Genomic DNA, 20,886 nt, shown 5'->3' with positions numbered 1-20,886 from the left:
GGTTAACAGACTGTTGTGAAATTGAAACTGGACAAGATTTGGATTTTATACAGAACAGAATTGAGAAAGAAGATAGGAATCCAAACCTTTCACGGCTAAGATGGCACTACACGAGTCACTTCCTGCTATATTAGTCACACTGCAAGTGTAATTTGAGGAGTCGGTCAACTCTAGGTTATTGATCTCTAGCGATACGGTGTTCTCGTGGCACAAACTTCTGTATTTTGCACTATCGGATATCTCTTTTCCATCTTTATACCATTTTGCTGTAATTGGAAGTGACCCAGAAACTTTGCATTCCATACGAACAGATGATCCAAGAATTTTACTCATTTTTGATAATTTTTTGGTAAATGAGGGTGGAATTGCTTGATCTGTCCAGAGGGAGAGGATAAAGACAAATAGTTACTCATTCCTTGTTTGTGAGCTTCTCTGTGAAAATATTTTGAAATTTTAAATGACATGCTAATTGTAGTAAAGGTAAATACAAACCTAATACAGTCACAACGGCCTCACAACTATGACTTCCATAATCATTCTCAACTTTAAAAGTATAGACACCACTGTCTTCCTTCACTACGGATTCCATTCTGAAACTGGCCACATTATTGTCAAGGCTCATGGTGTAAAATCTACTGGGCATAAGTTGTTTCCCATCTTTAAACCATTTGACTTGAAGTTCTGGGGTTCCCGACACGGTACATTCCAGAGTCACTGGGTCTCTTTCAGTCACTTTAACTGATTTTGCCTTTTCTATGATCTGAGCAGGTTCTGAAGTAAGAAGCAAAACAAAAATGTGTTGAAGTCTTCCTATGCACAGTAGGCAAAAGATGAGAATTCACATTCGAAGTAGAGATTAAAAAAAACCTCACACACCTTGTGCTAACAGTAAAGCAAAGCACTTCTCAACTCCTGCGTCATTCTTTGCCTGGCAGGTGTATCTCCCACTGTGACTAAGGTCAACCTTCTTGACCTTCAGTTTTGCAATATTTTGCTCAAATGTAATGTGGAAGTTCTCATCATTTTCAAGGATTCTCTCATCTTTTATCCAAGATACCAGTAGTGGCTGGGAACCAGCCACGACGCATTGAAACGTGGCAGATTCTTTCAGAACAGGGTGGATATTTTCTATCTTCTTAATGAATGAAGGAGGCTCTGTGATTTTGAAGACAAGCCAAGAGAAGGTTTAAAATTGTGTTGAAGAAGAGGAAATTTAAAAAAAAAAACTCCACCAAAATCTTTCATAGATGTTTCCTCCCGTACTGCCACACGTAAACTAACCTTTCAGGCTGACTTTTGTGCTACATGAACAACTTCCACCTTCATTTGATATAACACACTGGTATTCACCAGCATCTTGGGAATCGCAGTTCATTGTTTGAAGGGCAAATATAAATTGTTTATCAATCATGGTGTATTTTTTGCTGCTTCGAATTTCAGTGTTGTTCTTTAGCCAGATTACATCAAAGGGTGGGGTGCCTGTGACTTCGCATTCTAATACAGTATCATAACTTTTTACCACCTCCACAGGCTTCAGCTCCCTTACAAATGTGGGAGGTTCTGAATTGGAAGAAGAAAAGAAAACCGTCTCAGGGGGGTGGGAAAAAGAAGGAAGATAGAACAATGCAGGTGAATGAAGCCAGAAAGGATGACTAACCTTTTACTTTCAGTTCAGTGCTGCAGCTCTTGCTACCTGCATCATTACGAGCTTCACATATATAAGTCCCACTATCCTCCACCATGGCATTGATGATCTTAATGGTGGCAATGTTGTCCACAAAGGAAATTTCGTATTTATCAGAGTCGAATACTTCATTCCCATCAAAATACCAAGCCACGTGGATTTTCGGTGTGCCAGCTACCTGGCATTCCAAAGTAGTAGACTGCCCTTTCCTCAAAACTACTACAGGGCTAGGCTTCTGTATAAATCTGGGTGGTTCTAAAATTTGGAGGGGGAAAGATGTATTTAGAAAGGATATACCGAAAAGCACAATTGGCATTTTTAAGAGCGAAGAAGGGCACGACGATATCCGTGCATCACTTCCTTGCATATGATACCCCTATGTAAAATGCAATTAATAACCACAGGAGAAAGAAAATGCAGACCTTTCACAAAGAGAGTTGCTTTGCAGGTAGTTGACCCGACATCATTGCTGATTTGACAGATATAATTTCCTGAGTCAGATAGCTTGGCTGAAAAGAGCTCCAATACACTTGAAGTGTCATCCTTATACACTGAGCGAGAGGCTCCCGAAAGGAGTTCTTTGCTATCTTTGATCCATTTGATTTGTAAGGGAGGTGTGCCGCTCACAAGAGTTTTGAGTTGGACTCTAGCAGCGGGGATAACATCTTGTGACTGTGGTTTCTCGATGAAACTTGGGGGTTCTACAAAAAGTGAAAAGAAAAACGCCCCCAAAGGTCATCAATGATACCGGAATGAAGAAGATTCAGAATGAAAGATAAATGCAGAATGATTTGCCAACAAGAAAAGCCATCCAAACCTTTAACAGTTAAAAATGCACTGCACTGGTTTTGTCCTGCTTCATTTGTTGCTTCACAAGTGTAAGATCCACTGTCGGAACCTTCCAGCTGATTGATTTCCAAGAATGCTGTATTATCGTGGAAAGAATATTTGTGCTTTTCACTAGCACTTATCTCTTGGCCATCCTTGTACCACTGGATGCTTATTGGATGGGACCCAGATACAATACATTCGAGGTGAACAAAAGACCCCTTAATGCTATCCATTTTCTTTAGCTTTTTGGTGAATTTAGGTGGTATGATCAGATCTATCAAAGACAGACCAAGAGAAAGAAATTAGATCAAACCTTCTATGTTTGCCTTGCAGCCCCCCCAAAAATAGAAGTTCTATGAAAAGAGAAATATATTGTACACACCTAAGACATTAATGCTAGCTTTACAGCTGCTGCTTCCAACATCATTTGAAACCTCAAATGTGTATTCACCACTATCATTCTTTTCTGTAGAAACAATCTTTAACATGGAAACTGTATCAGTAACAGTGATCTTGTATTTAGGGCCAAAGGTCAGTTCCTTCCCACCTCTCAACCATTTGACACTAATATCTTTCGTTCCTGAAAATTTACACTGCAAAGTAGCTGGGTCGCCTTCCGTGACATCAATGGAAACGGCTTTATCAATGATTGTGGCAGGTTCTGTAATACATATAGGAATAAATATGAGCTGTAATGTTGACTAAAGATAATGTTATGCATCCTAGAACTGAGGGTAGGCTACACAGACCTTTTACAGTTAGCAAAGCAGAACATCTTTGGATGCCGGCTTCATTTTTCGCCTGACAAAAATATTTCCCATCATGCTTCACTTCAATGGCTCTGATCATGAGAGTCGCCACATTGTTCAGAAAAGTCATTTTTGTGTTGTCATCTTCAATAATGTCATCGTTGTCTTTCAACCACGAAATTGTTATTGGCATGGAGCCTTTAACTGTTGCCTGAAACACTATGGTGCCTCCCCGGAGAGAGCTAATGTTCTCAATCCTCTTCACAAATTGTGGGGGCTCTATTGGAAGAATAGATATTGAGTGAATACTGATACCATCCACAATATTAGCATAAAAAGACAGATTTTCTAAGTAGCACTAACCTTTCAGGGCCAGTTCAGAGCTACAGACACAGCTTCCTACATCATTTGTTACCCTGCACTGGTATTCCCCAGCATCTGAAGAATCAAACTTGAACACTTGGAGGCTAAACAAGGATTTCTCAGTGGTTATTCTGTGCTTCCTGCTACTCCTCACGGGCTTGTTGTCCTTTAGCCAATATACCTCCAGTGGGGGAGTACCTAAGACCTCACACTCCAGTATTACATCTGAGTCTCTTAATACTTCCCTGGGTTCAAATTCCTTGATAAAATATGGTGATTCTAAAGTATAAGACAGAAGAAAGAGAATAGGAATGGTAAATTGTGTTTTGGAATCTTTCCAAGAAACAATTGTCTTATTGAGAAAACTTGGCAGGAAGGGTATTTAAGATACATGTACACACACACACACCTTTTACTGCCACCATACTACTGCAGGTCTCTTTCCCAGCATCATTTTTCACCTCACACATATATACACCACTGTCTTCAATGGTGACATCCAGCAGACTGAGTACTGCTGTAGCATCCATCAAAGTCATCCTGTACTTGTCGCTCTCTTTAATTTCTCGATCATCCTTAAACCAAGAGATTTTAAGTTCAGGGGTACCCTTTACTTTGCAGTCCAACTGGGCATATTCTCCTTTCTTAAATAACAGTGAAGGCTCCAGCCTTTCCGAGAAAGAAGCAGGTTCTGTGAAATTAAGGAGAGTCATTGAAAGAGTGGTAGAAAGAAGTTAAAATAAGAGGCAAACATTTTACATTTCAGATATCCACCCAAATAAAAGGTAATAAGAGAGTGCAAACCTTTCACAAATAAGTTTGCACTGCATTCAATGGAGCCAGCCGTATTGCTGACTTTGCACGAATAAACACCGGAATGGGAAGATTTTACTGCATAAAGTTCCAGATAGCTTGAGAAGGCTTCTGTCATGATATAGCAAGCTCCGCCAGTGGTTAATTTAGCATCACCCTTAAACCACTGCACAGAGAATGGTGCTGTTCCTTTAAAAGTAGTCTTCAAACGCACTGTCGATCCAGGCAATATTTCTTGAGATTCTGGCTTTGTTACGAAGCTAGGAGGTTCTATAAGATGTTTGAAAGACAGATTTGAGAAAAGGTAAGTAAATAATGGACGACAAACACTTTTTGGAAAGAAACACCAAGAAAAGAAGGCAGAAAAGATGGCAAACCTTTTACGGCCAAAGTGCCACTGCATTCTTTACTGCCTGCAGAGTTGGTGGCTTTACAAGAATACACCCCTACATCCTTGGTGTCCAATTTCTTGATTTCCAAGGACGCTGAGCCTTCTTCATACCGTATTGCGTACTTGGCGCTGGGAGTGATCTCTTTGTCATGTTTAAACCAAGATACCTTTATTGGAAGCGAGCCTGACACTTTGCAATCCAAATGGCAGGTGCCCCCAACCACACTGTCAACATTCCGCAGAGTTTTGGTAAAGAATGGAGGAAGAGTACGATCTATTTCAAGACAAGGCAAAGAAAGAAAGCCAATGTAATACAAGAATGTGTCGGAATTGGTTGGAGAATTGCAGTCGTCATCTCTTAGCCTAAAGATGTCTACCAACCTATCACGCTAAACGAGGTGGTGCAGGCACTCCGTCCAACGTCGTTAGAAACTTCAAAAGTGATTTCCCCAGTGTCATGTAATTCCGAAGTGTAGAATTTCAACTGGGCAACGTTGTTTTTAAAACTGATTCTATACTTTTTGTTGGAAACCAGAGGTTTTCCATCTTTGAACCATTTTGTTTTTAATTCTGGGGTGCCCGCAACTGTGTATTCCAAAATTGCTGGGTCCCCAGCTGTCACCTGCACGAATTCTGCTCTGTCAACGATTGTGGCAGGTTCTAAAATAGAATTAAACAGTCATCATTACTGAATGAACACAAACAGCTTGCCCAGGTAGGGATTGTGAGATGTTAAAATGTTCCTCAACTGACCTTTAACTGCTAATTGTCCAAAACAAGTTTGACTTCCGGCGTCATTCTCAGCCAGACAGGTATATTTACCACTAGCATTAATCTGGACACCTGAAATTTCCAAAGTGGCAAGGCCGTTTTCAAAAGTAATTTTGACTTTGTTATCTTCTTTAATAATGTCTTTCCCCTTCATCCAAGTAACAGAAAGAGGAGCTGAGCCTTTCACAACAGCCTGCAAAAAGACTGTCTCTCCAGCAAGCGTAGTCACATCTTCAACTTTCTTAATAAAAGATGGGGGCTCTAATTTGAAATAAGAGGGGGGAAAAAAAAACCATATTTGTTTTTATTATTTCACATTAGACACAAGTCAGGCTTTTGAAAGAAAATTGAGAGATCTTGTAATGCGGTACTTATCATACCCTTTATAACTTATACAACACCAAAAGAGATTTAAAGGAAAAGGGAATGTTACAGTCTTGATGAAAAGAAATTATTATTTGCCATGTAATCTTAAATGTTTTACATGCAACATTTTATCTCTGAGGACAGGGGAGCTAAAGGAGTGGGAAACGTAGTTCCAAGATAGAAATCTTTGCATTTGGCACATCTACAGTACATTCATATTATATACCAAAGACAGGAGTGGGTTTTTATGTGCTATTCTATCCTGTTTTCTCTTTTAAGACACATGACCCGTTCCCTGCCAGGCTGCTAATCCCCAGGTTTTTTATGGGAATCCTGGGAAGAAACTGTCTGGCTGCTGCTGAAACTGGACAGCATTACCTTGTTGAATCATCAGATCTCTTTCATTTCATCATTAAGGTGCTTATCTCATGTGCCTGAAACCTCTAGTAACTATCTTAAATTTGAGCTAAAACTGCTTTGTTCACATAAGTGAATCCTGAAATCGAAAGAAGTGTCTCTAATGCAAATAAGAGATCTGGGTCATGTACCCATTTGCAACCCAAAGCGATCAATAAAAAATCTTTTGAAATATTGCATGGGCAAAACACTCTTATTCTGGGGTTCATTTGAAGGACACTTTCTTTTTGCTTGTATCCGTGGGCCATGAGATGAGGAAAGAAAAGCAACAAAAGGTTGGCTAAGCAAAGAAAAACTGTTTCCAAGTAAGAATGTCCTTCTTGCTTATGTTAAAAGATACATGCGGCCTTCTTGATCTCTCACTAACCTTTCAGTATGTATGTTGCACTGCAAATGCACTTTCCGACTTCATTTGCTATAGAACATTCATATTCACCAACATCTGCACTATTGAATGAAGAGATCTCCAGAGAGATAAGAGACTTTTGGGATGCCAAGCGGTATTTTTTACTACTGCGAATTTGCTTCTTTTCTTTAAACCAAGAGATTTCAAATGGTCCGGTACCAGAAACCTCACACTGAAGAATGGCATTTGTTCCTCGGACTAGTTCAGCTGGTTCAAGAGTTTTGATGAAAGCAGGAGGTTCTACAAAACCATCAAAGCAGGAATAAAGAATTAGCGGCTGGCGAAACACATGCATAGAAAACAGTATCTCCATAAGAAAGCACCAGGGAATAGAAGAACAAACCTTTTACAAGAATCTCAGTGCTGCAGCTGTCACTGCCAGCATCATTAACTGCCTCACATGAGTAACTTCCACTGTCGTCCACTTTCATGTTGGAAATATCTAACACAGCCACGTTGTTGGCAAAGGACATCCTGGATGTATCGCTTTCTCTAATTTCTTTGTTATTTTTGAACCATGTCACCTGGATCACAGGAGACCCTTTGATTTTGCACTGAAGATGGGCTGACTCTCCTGGAGTCAACAAGTAAGAGGGCTCCACTTTTTTCACAAAGGATGGTGGGTCTACAGAAAGAATTCAGAAAGAAAAAAATCCCCCAAAGATTTTAGAATATCAACTTAATACGAAGAGTACAACGCAAATTATTTAGGAGCATGCGGTCAGTTTTGGACTGAATTCCAGTTCCTGTCATTATTCAGAATTTGACTTTTAAACCATGTAACCAAGATTTTTCTAGGAGGAAAAAAAGATTTTTATCCATGCTACTAAAATGTATGCACTTCTACTTTGGTCAAACCTTGAAGTTTACTCTAAGCTTATTAAGACTATGGCTAAAGATTTTAAAGCATATGGTTGATATAGAAATGGTGCACCAAACTTGAAGAAGCAGAAAAAAATAAATCCTTAAAAATGTTTCCTGGCCACCTTCTAATTCTAAATATTACGGTATTGGTAAAGAGAGCGCAAAGAGCATTTATGTTGTGTGGGCCAATTCTTTTCTTACCTTTGATTGTTACCATTGCAGATGAGGAACTGCTTCCAGCTTCATTTGTGGCAGTGCAGGTATATGTGCCTGAGTCTTTAAGCTTGGACAGCGGGATGTCAAGAGATGCTATTTTATCTTCAAACATGATCCGGTAATCCTTGCCTGGAGGTATTTTGTGGCCATCTTTAGTCCAGGAGACAGTTACTTTGCGGTCTTCATCCACTTGGCATTCAAGACGTATCTTTTTATTGACTGCGGACTGCACAGACTGCAGTTCCTTAATAATATGTGGCTTATCGATAATGGTTAATTCTGCCTGGCAGACGTCCGCTCCAAACTTGTTGGAGGCTTTGCAGCTGTAAACCCCCCTGTCATTGACTGTGAGACGTGCAATTTCTAAACTATGCTTGGTGTCAGATGCTATAATTTTGTAGCGTTCTGTGGAAGAGATGGGAGTGCCGTCCTTCTGCCACACGGTGTCTATCACAGGTGTGCCCGCCACAGTGCAGGGAAACCTAGCACTCTTACCCACAAAAGTTGTAAGAGATTCAGGTCTGGTTAGAAAAGTTGGAGGAAACGCTTCTGCAAAAGAGAGGGGAAGAGACTTGTTTGGCTAGGCAAATATGTCGGGCTGTTTTCTCTCCCACAAAAGGAAAAGACTGAAATCATATTTCCCCATGCTTTACATTGACTAAACATAGACATGAAATAAAAAATCCCCAATAGCCAATATATATATAGCATAATTATCATTTCTAGGCACCATGTGTATTTCAAAACTTAGAATTTCATCCAGAAAGAGTAATTTTCCTACAAAATTGGGTTCCCATATTATTAGTTTACCTGTATCCCAGAACTATCCTGTAATAAGGGTTGCATGAAATCTTACAGTAGCATTTTTTAAAGATGTAGTAAGCAATTTGCACCAGTGTTTTAAAAAAGAGAAATATCCACATGTAACATATCTTTTATTTATTAAATATGACTCTTAAGATATTTATTTTGAGATGATTTCCTGTCTCAACTCTCATAAGCTTCATAATATGCAGGTAGTAACTCAAACCAGATGCATCCACAGTATATAGATTTGTGATTGGATGAATTACTTAAATGTATAATTTCTTCAGGAAACAGAAGACATTTAAGAATGTTTTGAGAAGAATATGAAGGAAAAATGTGTCTGACAACAACCCATTCATGCTACACGTCTCTCCCCATTATGTTCTATGGAAGAGGGTGGACATGCCAACTGAACCCCCCTCCCCATCCCACCAGCAGTGTTTCAGTTCATGGAGACTTCAGTTCATGGATATTGATGTAGGCATCGCTTGTACACTAATTGAGACATCCCAACAAATGATTTGCTTAGTTTCCTTCCATCTTAAAAACCGGTCATTAAACAAAAAATGTGATCAATTGCAGCACTTTGACCGGTCAAATGGTCTACCTTCTCTCCATTCTTCAAAACTACATTTGGCAGTACATTAAACCATGGAATTGAACAATAAATAATGCCCAAATATGTGATTAGAAAGCAAATTGAAGCTCAGGCACCACCCTTACCAGTTACTTTCAACGTAGCTGTGCTGCTCACACTCCCATACTGGTTGGACGCCTTGCAGGTATATTCACCACAGTCCACAACTTGAGGTCTTGGGATTTGAAGAGTTGATGTGTAATTAGCTGTATAAACGGTGTACTTGTCACCATCGTAGATTTCCCGTCCTGCTCTGTACCACTGAAATCGTACGTCTGGTGCCATTTCAATCTCACAAGTAAACTTAGCAAGGTGATTCACAGCAACCTCCTGGGATTCTAACCTTCTTCTCAGTATGGGTGCAACTAAAATTGAAAGCAAAGTAAAAAAGAGTTACAATCACCGACATGAACATGAATAAGAACAAGATGATATCATTCCAAATTTCTGTTTAATACAGTGACTGGAACAGGATGGGTGATTTCTGTCTGTGCACAATTCAAAGTGACTGTAGAAGAAAATTACATTTAGAAATGGGAAAAAACAACTACCAGTTATTGTGATGTGGCAATGGCAAGACTACTGCAAGTCTCCACTGAGGTGCATAGTGGAGCTTTTAAGGTATTACGTTTTCTGCTTACTACAATAAGACAAGCAAGCAAAGAATGTGATATACAGCATTGCACCAGGTTGTGTAGAAACAGTGGCAAAATAAAACATGAGAAGCAAGTTGAAGTAGTGGGAAAAAATGCACAACACACAGTGGAATCTCTATATTTATTTACTGATAAGTGAGCCCCACAGTTTTCAGTGGGACTTCCTCCTGAGTAAGTGCTCCCTTATTGTAACCGTGAAAAGACTGTAGATATTGGGATGAAATTTTAAGACATGCACTCTTTTAAAAAAAGAATAATTACATATTATAATTATAAATTACAAATGAATTTATTCCTGAAAAAAATTATAGTAATTAATGTACTGTAATCCTATTACCAAAAAATTAAAAATACAGTACAATAATGTCAAAGATTAAAGTAGGTACTAATGCATATGAAGAACTGGAAAGTGAAAGTGCAGGCACACTAAAGAAAAAAACAAAAGGGTGAATTTTGTGATTAGTTTGTGATGCTCTACGGAAGTCGTGTTTTGGATATTATGGTAATATAAGAACTGTGTATGTATTCTACTCAGTTAGAAAATCAGTGATGGAAAATAATATCTCATCCTCATATTCCAACCTCTTTTTACAACTGTGAGGGTTGCTGTTGCTGTAGTTTTTCCATTTTCGTTCAGAGCCTCACAGGTGTACTTCCCTTGATGTACTTCCTTGAGTGCTTGGTTGATTACGAGTGTGTAAGTGTCATGTTCTTGCAAACACTTGAACTCACTGCCTGAAAATATCAGATTACTCTCAAAATACCAATTTACCACTTCAGCATTTGCTATTTTGGAATTAAATTTCACTCCATCACCTTCCTCAACCACAGTGTCCACCAAACTTAGGTTTATGATGGGACTTCTATTTTTTTCTTCCTTAGCTTCAAATAATTGAGTCTCCTTGTCATGGTCCTCAAAAAGTTCTTCTTTTCTTTCTCTCGCTTTTGGAGAGAAAGTTGGTTTTTCAGCTGAGGCAGGCCCTGATGAACTATCATCTTTAATTTGCTCCTTTAGAGCAAGAATTCTGACTTCTTGGGCAGACACAGATTGCTCCAGCTGTATTTTGGATTCAGTACTAATTCTGGCATGTTGTAGCTCCAGATAACCAGTGACATCCCCAATGGTTTGCTGTTGAATGGGAATATCAGTTACAATACCTAAGTGCATTTCTCTGAAAGGTAAAGAAATAACAAGCAATTTATAGCTTTTAGCTTCAGATATAACTTTGGGTTCCTCTGCCATTAGAATGTGTTTTTCTTCATAAACAACAGGCTGAAATGGAGCTTGCAATTCATTTCTTATGGTAACCTTATGAGAATATATTCCATCAAAGGGAAGACTTATTTCTGCAGTATTTGAACTTTCTTTGGTAACAAGGCAGATGAACAAGATATGTTTAGGTTCTCTGACTATTTTTACAGTTTTTAATTTAATCTTTTCTATATCACTGAGACTGTCAAAAGAAAATGAATGGTGTTCATTTACGAGAGCTGTTTTTAAGGTGCGTCTTACTGGGGGTTTCACATCTAGGCTGCAACACATTGGAGTTTCTTGTGCAAGTTGACTTTCTTTAGAAAGAATTTGGCTTTTCAGAGTTTGGGGCACTCCCATCACTATTCTCGATTCTTCGTGAACTGTCGTATATTGACTTTCTGGGCTTGTGAGTTTGCTTAGGTGTTCTTCCTTGAAAGGCTGTTTTTCTTCTAGTATTAATGGGAGCCTGACTGACTGCCCTTCTTGGATTCGTGCTGCAAAATCTTGCTCTGCGGCTTCTAACAGATTAGCATCCTCGATGGGAACATTACATTCTTCAACACATACAGATTCCAGAATTAGTTTGGGCTCAGAGGCTACCCCACAGTTCTTGCTTTCAACATCCTTAAATGGCTTAATGTGCCCTGCAGCCAAGGCCCTCGTTTCAGTGATACCTGAAGCCTGCATAACCATCTGAAAGTCATCCTTATTCAGAGCTGCTTTCCTCTCTCTGTCCATTTGAGGAAGCGTTTGCTCTTTGGGCAGTAGCCATTCTTCTGCCACAACAGTCAAACACTTAGGGAGCTGAGGCTCTGAGGTAGCCGAAGATTTTTCTCCAGCAATCCCATCCTGAATGGCTTCCAGTGTATCTGCAGAGATTGGGCTCTGTTCCTCCCAAGTCGCGGTACGCTTAATCATGGTTTCTGCTTTCTGTATTGCAGCTTGACATTCAGGTTTTGGTAAAGTCAAAATGTCTTCCTTAGACAATACTTGCTCAGTATCATTGATCTGGAGATGCAAAACAGAAACAGGCTCTTTGACAAGCTGCAGGCTAACAACTTCCTCCAGGGGAGAAAGAAGCTTAGCTTCATCACTTGTTGTGGGAAGCTGCTCTTCTGCTATTAAGCTGTGAAGCTTCTGTTTTTCTTCTGCCATGAGGTTTGCTTTGTCATGCTTCAGGGAGCCTTTTTGCAGCTCTTCCATAGTTGCTTCAAAAATCTTTTCTTTGGGGAATATCTCTTCAGAGGCAATCAGAGGGACCTGCAATGCCTTTATTGACTCTTGGGTTGGTTGAATCTTTTCAGGCGTGTCCATGTTATTAACGGTCACTGTAAGAGCTTCATTGATCTCACATTGCTGGGTTGCTATAATGGACTGGAAACTCTGTTCTTCCTGCACTAGTACCCCCTTCTCTGACTTATGTACATGGACTGCTAAAGAGCTTTCCTTGGACAATTTTTGGATGCCCTCAGTTCTAGAAATATACCCCTCTTGCTTAGATTCTTGGACTGAGATAGCTTCTCCAGCTTTTGGAGCTGAGAATATGAGAGATTCATCCAAGCTTATGCCATATTTCTCCTTAGAAAGAATAGAAATTAATGGAGATGTTTCTTCCTGAACTGATTCTGGATTTATTATTTCTGGCAGCTTAATTGGCAACTGTTTTTCTTTTTCTTCATGGTTTGCTTCTTCCACAACTGGTAAACAAATATCAGAAATCTGAGGGCATTCAGAACTAAATACCTGAAGTAGTGATGTGCTTTGAATGGCCCCTGAATGCTGCTCTAGAAAGCCACTATGCTCCTTCACCTCACTCACAGTTAACGATGTAGCAGCCACAATATTACTGGTCTTATGAGCGACGTCTACAATTTTTTCAACTTTCTGAGACTCAGGCAAGGCCTCTTGTTGGGTAAGCAGAGATTCCTGCTGCAGAGTAGTTGTTGAGAAAGAAATTAAGGTATCAGCCGCACTATATAGGGAATGCTTATTCTCCATTACAATTGCATCCGTTGCTTGCTGGCCGTTGTGCCTTTTATCATCAGAAACTGCACTCATCTGTGACTCAGTGGCCTGCTCTCTTGCAATTTCTTTAACTAACATAGTCAATTTTCTCTGCGTGGCTTTCTGGTCTACATATGGAAGTTCATCAGGGACATCTTGGGCGATAATAAGTTCGGCACTACTTGTGGCTTCACCTAAGATATTGCTTGCTTTACAGAAGTATAATCCTCCATCTTCCCTCTGACAGTTATTCACTGTCAGAGACCCAGAACCATCTGGATTATGGATAATGGTGTAATGTACACCGGGGAAAATTTGGTCATTTCCTCTAAACCACTGAATTATAGGATCTGGCTCTCCAATCACATTATATTCAAACACAGCTGGAGCACCTTGCACAAAATGAGCAGGATTTAGTTTTCTAACAAAATGTGGAGGCTGAGGGCTTCCTATCATCTCTGTGGAAACAGCTCTGATTATCTCTGATTCTGCGCTACCTCCTTTACGATTTACTTTCAGATAAGCACTACAAGCTGTCTCACCATGAACGTTACTAGCAATGCAAGTATATTCTCCCTCATGTTCAAAGTTTGCAGAAAGAATAATGAGGCTGTAGCTTTCCTCATCAAACACAAATTTATAGTCTGCAGATGATGTTATTTTAACATTATTGAAAAACCATTGTATCTGAGGTTTTGGACTGCCAGTAACAGTAACAGAAAGCTTAGCTAGGTCTCCTACACTGACTTCAACATTGGACACATGCTTGAGGAAGCTTGGAATATTCCTCTTCTCCTCTTTCCTGTCTAAACTGTTGGAATAAACTGATTTTTCAGGCCCGAGTTCATGTGTTGTATTTTTATCGTATAACCGTAGGTCACTTTTGAAACTCTTGATGCTTTCTTCCTCAGCAGACACAGTAACAGAGCTAGAAATCTCTGTATGGGAAAAAATTATTTGAATTTTACTAAATTGTTTTCCTGAAAAATTATTCCTAGTAATTATAAAACAATTGCTAGGGCAATACTTCAGAAAATGTGACACAATGATAACACAGCAAGACAACACACATATTCATATTTTTTAGAATATTGCATTCAATATATAGGTAACATTCTAATTCGTTATATCATTGACAGCCAATTGTTAACTATGACATAAATCCCAGACAACAGAGTCAACAAAGATTTAGAAAGTGGAAGGTGAAGGGATTTATTTGTTTTCATTAACCAAATTGATTACTTATACAAGGAGCCCTCACTTAGCAACTACAATTGGGACTGTCAGTTCTGTCACTAAGGACCATGCTGGACTTACATCACTCCTGCTATGGTCATTAAGCAAATCACCTGCAGTTGTTAAGTGAGACACTGTGTGACTGGGTCTTGTGACTTTATTGCCAACTTCTACATTAACTCTTGTTGTTGGAAGCCAATTGTGAAATGTGCAAATGATGATCACGTGATGCTGTCATAAGCACCTGCTGACTGCAAAACATCTGAATGTCAATCATATGACTGTGGGGACATACGTATGAGGTCTGAAAACAATTTCCACCAATTCCCCCCGCTCTCTACATCAATTCTGTGTCCTAGGAATGTTGTTTTAGATACTTGAAGGATTCTCCAGAACACTGTTAGGCAGCCTAGAGATACAAGAGGAAGAAGAAAGCTATTGCTAGATTAATGACTATTTGAAGAAGAGAAAGTCCTAAATAAAGACATATTGTAGGATGAATATTAACTAAAGTATTGTTCAATTATTATATTGACCCTTATACTTCAACTTGTAATTGTCTTTTTTCTTGCAAATGTACTTATAGGCCTAGGGATACTGGAAAAGTAAATAGCCTTTGGATTACTTTAGTAAGGTACACATTGTGATGTGCATTTTAAAAACCCATGACTTTCTTGCACCTAACTGAATGGATTTATTGCCTAGGAACAATGAATATCATGCCTGCCTGCAATTTGGTAGTTCAAATCTCACCAAGCTCATGGTTGACTCAGCCTTAGGTCCTTCCGAGGTTGGTAAAATGAGGACCCATATTGTTGGGGGCAAAATGCTGACTCTGTAAACTGCTTAGAGAGGGCTGTAAAGCACTGTGAAGCAGTATATAAGTCTAAATGCTATTGCTATTTCACTTTTTTATGTAATTTGGAATAATTATAATACAATAATAAGCTACTAAAACAGGTTAAGATACAGTCTGGTGTAGCAGCTAAGTGATTTATGAATGAAGACCCAGATTGTTGGGGGCAATATGCCAATTCTGTAAACTATTTAGAGAGTGCTATAAAGGACGTGGAGCAGTGTATAAGTCTAAGATATTCTATTCTACTCCCCAATGCTTAAACACCTCTTTTAGATCTCACACAAACATTCTTTTTTTAAAAAATCAACTTGCATTTGCACCAGACTGATTAGTCTATCTGCTTTCCCTTCTGAATCACTCACCTTTTTTCTTTAGACAGCTGATTCTAGTCATCTAGAAATAACACTGAAATTATTGATACAGTTTTAAACAAAGAACTTTTAAAGTAATATTTGTGTGTGTGTGTTTGGATTTGATTCTATCCTTTGTTCAACTGAATAAATCTTGCCTTATTTCTAGTTTGACGTCTGTGAGCAAATAGGTATCCCGTCTTTAAGTTTAAAAGGACTGTGCTGAAAAGGATTGACATTCACATACCCACCACCACAGCCTAAAACTTGAATTAAAAGGAAAAAAGAAATCAAAACATGCTCAATGAAGACAAACACAAGTATGTTGTGTTCTATACTTTTATTAAAACAATATATACACTGGCATTTCAAGGTAACATAGACCATGGACAAATGAAATCTGTTTTAATGGCTTTACTAAAGTACCCTGTGAAGAAAGCAAAAAACCCAAAAGGCATTGGATTTTGACACTGAAAAAGTAAGTAGCTTAAATGAAAGTTTGAGGGAAAACACCACCTTCGTTTGACCTGGATGTGTTGGCTTGATTTTACAGCAGCCATTATTTCAGCTTTGCACTGTGGTTTTCCTGGTCAGTTACCCACAAACCATAATTTTAATTTTAAACTGGGATATTTATCCCGAGAAATGGGAACATTGCCAAGAGCCTGTGGCTCCCTGCAGCAACTAGGATCAAAGAATGACAGGACTTCTCAGCTATCAAGAAGGGCTTGAGTAGTAGATTTTGGGGATTGAATTCTCTCTCCCCTTGTAAAAGATGGTCTTCTCGGAGTCAGGAGAAGAAATGGACAAAGTACGAATCTATCCAAGGTAAAGAGTTTTCCACCTGTTCATAGTCTACCGTCTTCCTAACAGAACAAACATGCAGACATAATGGCTGCACATTTTTCCCCCTTGGGAAGATTAGGGCTATAAATGCAAGATCATATTCTGCAGCAATATTATAGGCTGAAAATCAGAAGTCAGTTTTTTCTCCCAAGAGGAATTATTTATGTTCTTTGATGTTAGACAGCAAAATATGTGCAATGTATATTCTTTGATATTCAGGGACATTGACACTTCAACTGAATAAGGGGAATGGCAGTGAACACTAATTCCTCTGCAATTTCTGCCCAGCTCAATGTTGGATCAGGTAGATTTATTTCTCTTATACCACTTCATTTAATCTACGTGTTTTTATGTTTTACTAATTATTTCATTGTTCTGCTATCAGGCCATCATGCGTATTATTTAAATGGTATTGGCTTGTTGTTGTTAATATTATTATTAACCAATTATCAATTATATCAAGGTAATTAAATTTGCTAAAATATCCTGTATATCTATTTGGGTAGTTCAAAGTAGCAAAACAAAATCAAATCAAAGAACATTCTTATAACCGGTCATCTTAAATTTAACTTATATAGGTGCACAATATTAAAATACTGTAATTGAATTTTGCTTAAGCATAAATTCTAATAAATAAGTTTATATGATATATAAATGGGAAGTAGTATAAAATTAACATTAGCATTGGCCACCTTGGTCTTTTCTTGATCTATCTCAAGCAATCTGACTTTAGAAGGAAACACACACACACACGCACACACACACACACACACGTGCAAACACTCATACAAACATTCTGTTCTTCTTTCCAAAAATCTACTTTTCCAAATTAGTTGGGTCCAACTTCAGTTAGTTATTTATGTTCTGTGAATATCCATTTTTAAGTTAATTGTGAGTTTTGTATCTCCCGTGATTGTGTGAGGAGAAATTAATAATAAATTTTGGGACGTATGTCTAGTTCATACATTACATTTCATACTTAAGTTTGATTAAAAATGTGCTTCTCTAGCAGTTAGCTCCCAGAAGTATTTTCTCTACAGTATTTCAATTCAAAACTTCAGAAGTTGGTCTAAACGTTCTGTGTTTATAACGGATGGTATTTTTAAAGGTGCCAAAATTTTTCAACCATATTTTCTTGAATAGTTATGAGAACTATTTTATATTTTTACTACAATGGAGCCTCCTATTCAGATTATGTACTGCCTAAAGCCAAAAGTATTGTCCCTTGAGTAAGCACCAGGCATATAGAAATAAGAACACACCCATACATAAATGAGTATTTAAATGCACTACGTTGAGTATAAATTATCTTGCTACTTTTAAATATCAACGTTGGAAATAAATAATGAGCAACTATAACTGTCAGGAATATTCATTAAATTTTTAAAGTGATTGTTTTGCCATTATTATACCTGACATATTCTTTTTCCATTTCTAGCTTATTTTCTCTGCAGTGCTAAAATGTTGTTCAAAACAGTTAACATGCTTTTTATGTTAATGCCTATACTAATTCTTGACATTTTTCTTTTTAATATAGTAAACATGCAAGTATATGCATGTAGATTAAGAAATAAATCTCACAGCATGCAATAGAGCTTACTCCTATATGAGTGAGTACAAGATTGGATCTTAATATGCAACCATGTACACATTTAATCAAAATCAGCTCAATGGATTTCAACAGAATTTATCCTCAGGGAAGTATATAAAGGATTGTAGCCCAAGGCTATGAACCTATTTAATTGGAAATACATTTTATTGAACATATGACTTAACTACAATATGTTCTCTTGAAAACATGATTTATGTACATATAATTACACTATAAATCCTATGCTTACTTGGGAATAAATCTCATTACCTCCACTGATTCTGAGATTATGTTATTCTTTTGAAGTATAGAGAGGAAAGTATAAGAATTATTCATATACTGAAAAACTGAATGCATACATTTCATTACTGGTTTTTTAAATTTATTTTTGGTTAGCTATATAGAAATATTTTTTTTATCAGTTATTGATCTCATTGGGGATTTAGTCTCATTTTATCTATCTTTGAAAGTTAATTTTTCTGGGTAAATTTAGAATAAATTTTATTCTATTTTATTCATATTAAGGTATTGATGTGGTTCATCAAGCTTTCCTCTAGATTCTAGATTCTTCTCTACTGGTAAAAGAGAAATAAATCCTGATATTTTATACAGTCTCTAGTATGACAAAACTTTAAACATAACTAGTTTGGTCTCTATTATCTTTGATCAGGGTATTTTGACTGGCATGCTAATTTTGGTTTGTATTGGAATGAGAACAATAAAAGTCTCAGTTCAGTGAAAATTTTGTCAGAAGAGAAACTGCATAAATATTCAGAACATGATCAGGAAAAAACATTACCGATACAACACTGTGAGGGTGAAATTGTTGTTCTGAGTTCTTTCACAGAACTCTAGTGAAAATTTAGTGTTGATTATAGAGTACAATTTAAAGTCAACCAGTCACTAGTGAAAAGAGTATCAAAGATTCCAAAACCCTCTTCACAAAAATGCAAATTAGCTTTTAATGACATAAGTATATTTACAAGTATCTAAGATGGTATACAAAAGTAGGTGACAATGTCAATAGTATAATCATGAGGTTGCATGAGCTGTTGGCAACAGTAAAATTCATTTTGAGAGACATGTAATCTGTATTTCAGTGCTGAATAAAGTCTAAACACCAAGTAGCCTTATGAGACTGAGAACAAATTCACTGGGACTATCTACTCCCTTTCTAAGAGTGCTTTGAAGCATCCAACATTATTGTTACTGCTATGTCCAGTTCTCTAAATTAAGCCTTCATCTACTATAACTTTCAGACGAAATACATTCTTATCTCAGGGTATTTAACAGATTCTTAACAAAGCAGTGCTATGAGCAGTCCCTGCTTTGTTTGTTGCTACACATGTGTACTCTCCTTCATCACTTTGGACTACATTTCTCATAACCAGACTGTGACAGACTTCTTGACTTTCTTCCATACAACATCTTTCTTCTATACAACATCTTTCATCACATATCAGTATCCCATTTCTGAACCAGCTGATAGCTGGTTTTGGGGAACCGTCTACAATGCATTGGAAGCAGGCAGAAGTTCCAAGAAAAGAAAAACAGTCATAAATGTTTTTCATAAATTTGGGAGGTGCTTCGGTGACTTGGAATTCAAAGCTACAGCTGCCTGTGCTCTTTGCTTCAAATTTTATGTGTTCTTCTTTCGATGGCTCAGCAAACACATCAACATTAATGTTAACGCAGGACTCTCCTTCCTCTTCCTGCTCCTGTTCTGTAACTGCAACTAGCCTAACAGCTTTTTGGGAATCATCAGTGCTGTGTTCAAACTCAAACTCCAGTTCTATTTCAGTTTGGTTGCCACTTGGGATAGTATTATCTACAAGCAAATCAATCTTTTGTGGTTGATGATCTGGGACTTTCAACCTGACTTTTCCTTCACCTTCATCACTTTCTACTTCAAAGGACTTCTGATCCTCAGTCACAGATAAGAAGCACTTACACATCGCTTCTCCAACGGTATTATGTGCTTTGCACAAATACATACCACAGTCAGAACGCACCACATTCTGAATTTTAAGACTGTGACTTCCATTCTCGCTAACAATAGCATACTTGCAAGTATCTGGAGTAAGGCACTTACTCTCCTTAAACCACTGCACTACTGGAGTAGGACAACCTGAGACTTTACAGTGAAACAATGCTGCTGATTTTTCTGAAACCTCTGTATCAACAACAGGAGTGATGAAGCGTGGAGGCATTTCAGTTACTTCAAAGTCAATCTGAACATCTTTGCTTTCTTTTCCAGACAAGGCCTGGGTGTTTTCCACCAAAGATAGAGGGAGAACATCAAGAGATACAATCATACTCTGATGTTCAGATTTGAGCTCAGGTACTGTGGCTATTTTCACTTGCTTCTCACATTCTTTGATGTCAGCTTCATCTAGTTCTACCTCCAGAAGTATTTCCTGTGGGGAAGGTGTTCGTGATGTTGACCCTTTTTCTATATCAAACTCTATAACATGTTGATGAGTTACAGGAGGAGGAAGAGCTAAAGCTCGTCCATCATGAGGCAACACTTCTATCTGTGTAATACTTTTAGCTTCCCCTATAATATTTACTGCATGGCACATATATTCTCCTCCATCTGTTTGTTTACTGTTATGGATTTCCAAGGTACATATATTGTCTTCTTTTTGTATTTTGACTTTTTGATTTTGTTCAAGAAGAGACTTATTTTTATACCATTTCACATCAGGCATCGGAGAACCTATGACTTCTGCAATCAAACACAATGTGGTGTTTTCATAGATCTTTCTTTTGGT

The 20,886-nt window shown here is 38.0% G+C and overlaps 1 protein-coding gene across 2 annotated transcripts in view; it reads right to left on the bottom strand.

Annotated features, from left to right (window-relative positions):
- TTN (titin) overlaps positions 1–20,886 on the bottom strand; it is a 319,867-nt gene that overhangs the window by 228,486 nt on the left and 70,495 nt on the right. Inside the window, exons 47-66 of one of the 2 annotated variants that reach the window (XM_070957152.1) lie at positions 10,554–14,168; positions 9,402–9,680; positions 7,857–8,420; positions 7,135–7,416; positions 6,753–7,031; positions 5,585–5,863; positions 5,213–5,491; positions 4,818–5,105; positions 4,432–4,710; positions 4,037–4,318; positions 3,628–3,906; positions 3,265–3,543; positions 2,898–3,176; positions 2,502–2,789; positions 2,107–2,385; positions 1,658–1,939; positions 1,282–1,560; positions 877–1,155; positions 493–771; positions 87–374 (exon numbers count right to left, since the gene is read on the bottom strand). In XM_070957152.1, the coding sequence (XP_070813253.1) occupies positions 87–374; positions 493–771; positions 877–1,155; positions 1,282–1,560; positions 1,658–1,939; positions 2,107–2,385; positions 2,502–2,789; positions 2,898–3,176; positions 3,265–3,543; positions 3,628–3,906; positions 4,037–4,318; positions 4,432–4,710; positions 4,818–5,105; positions 5,213–5,491; positions 5,585–5,863; positions 6,753–7,031; positions 7,135–7,416; positions 7,857–8,420; positions 9,402–9,680; positions 10,554–14,168 (9,237 nt within the window). The remainder of the gene's footprint in view (positions 1–86; positions 375–492; positions 772–876; positions 1,156–1,281; positions 1,561–1,657; positions 1,940–2,106; positions 2,386–2,501; positions 2,790–2,897; positions 3,177–3,264; positions 3,544–3,627; positions 3,907–4,036; positions 4,319–4,431; positions 4,711–4,817; positions 5,106–5,212; positions 5,492–5,584; positions 5,864–6,752; positions 7,032–7,134; positions 7,417–7,856; positions 8,421–9,401; positions 9,681–10,553; positions 14,169–20,886) is intronic. The other variant, XM_070957229.1, reaches the window with a different exon arrangement.

This window comes from Pituophis catenifer, unplaced genomic scaffold (genome assembly GCF_029215685.1).
Source record: "Pituophis catenifer annectens isolate HBS135680 unplaced genomic scaffold, rPitCat1.0.hap2 SCAF_1, whole genome shotgun sequence".
NCBI lineage: Eukaryota > Metazoa > Chordata > Lepidosauria > Squamata > Colubridae > Pituophis > Pituophis catenifer.
This window is presented reverse-complemented; position numbering and strand designations above follow the sequence as displayed.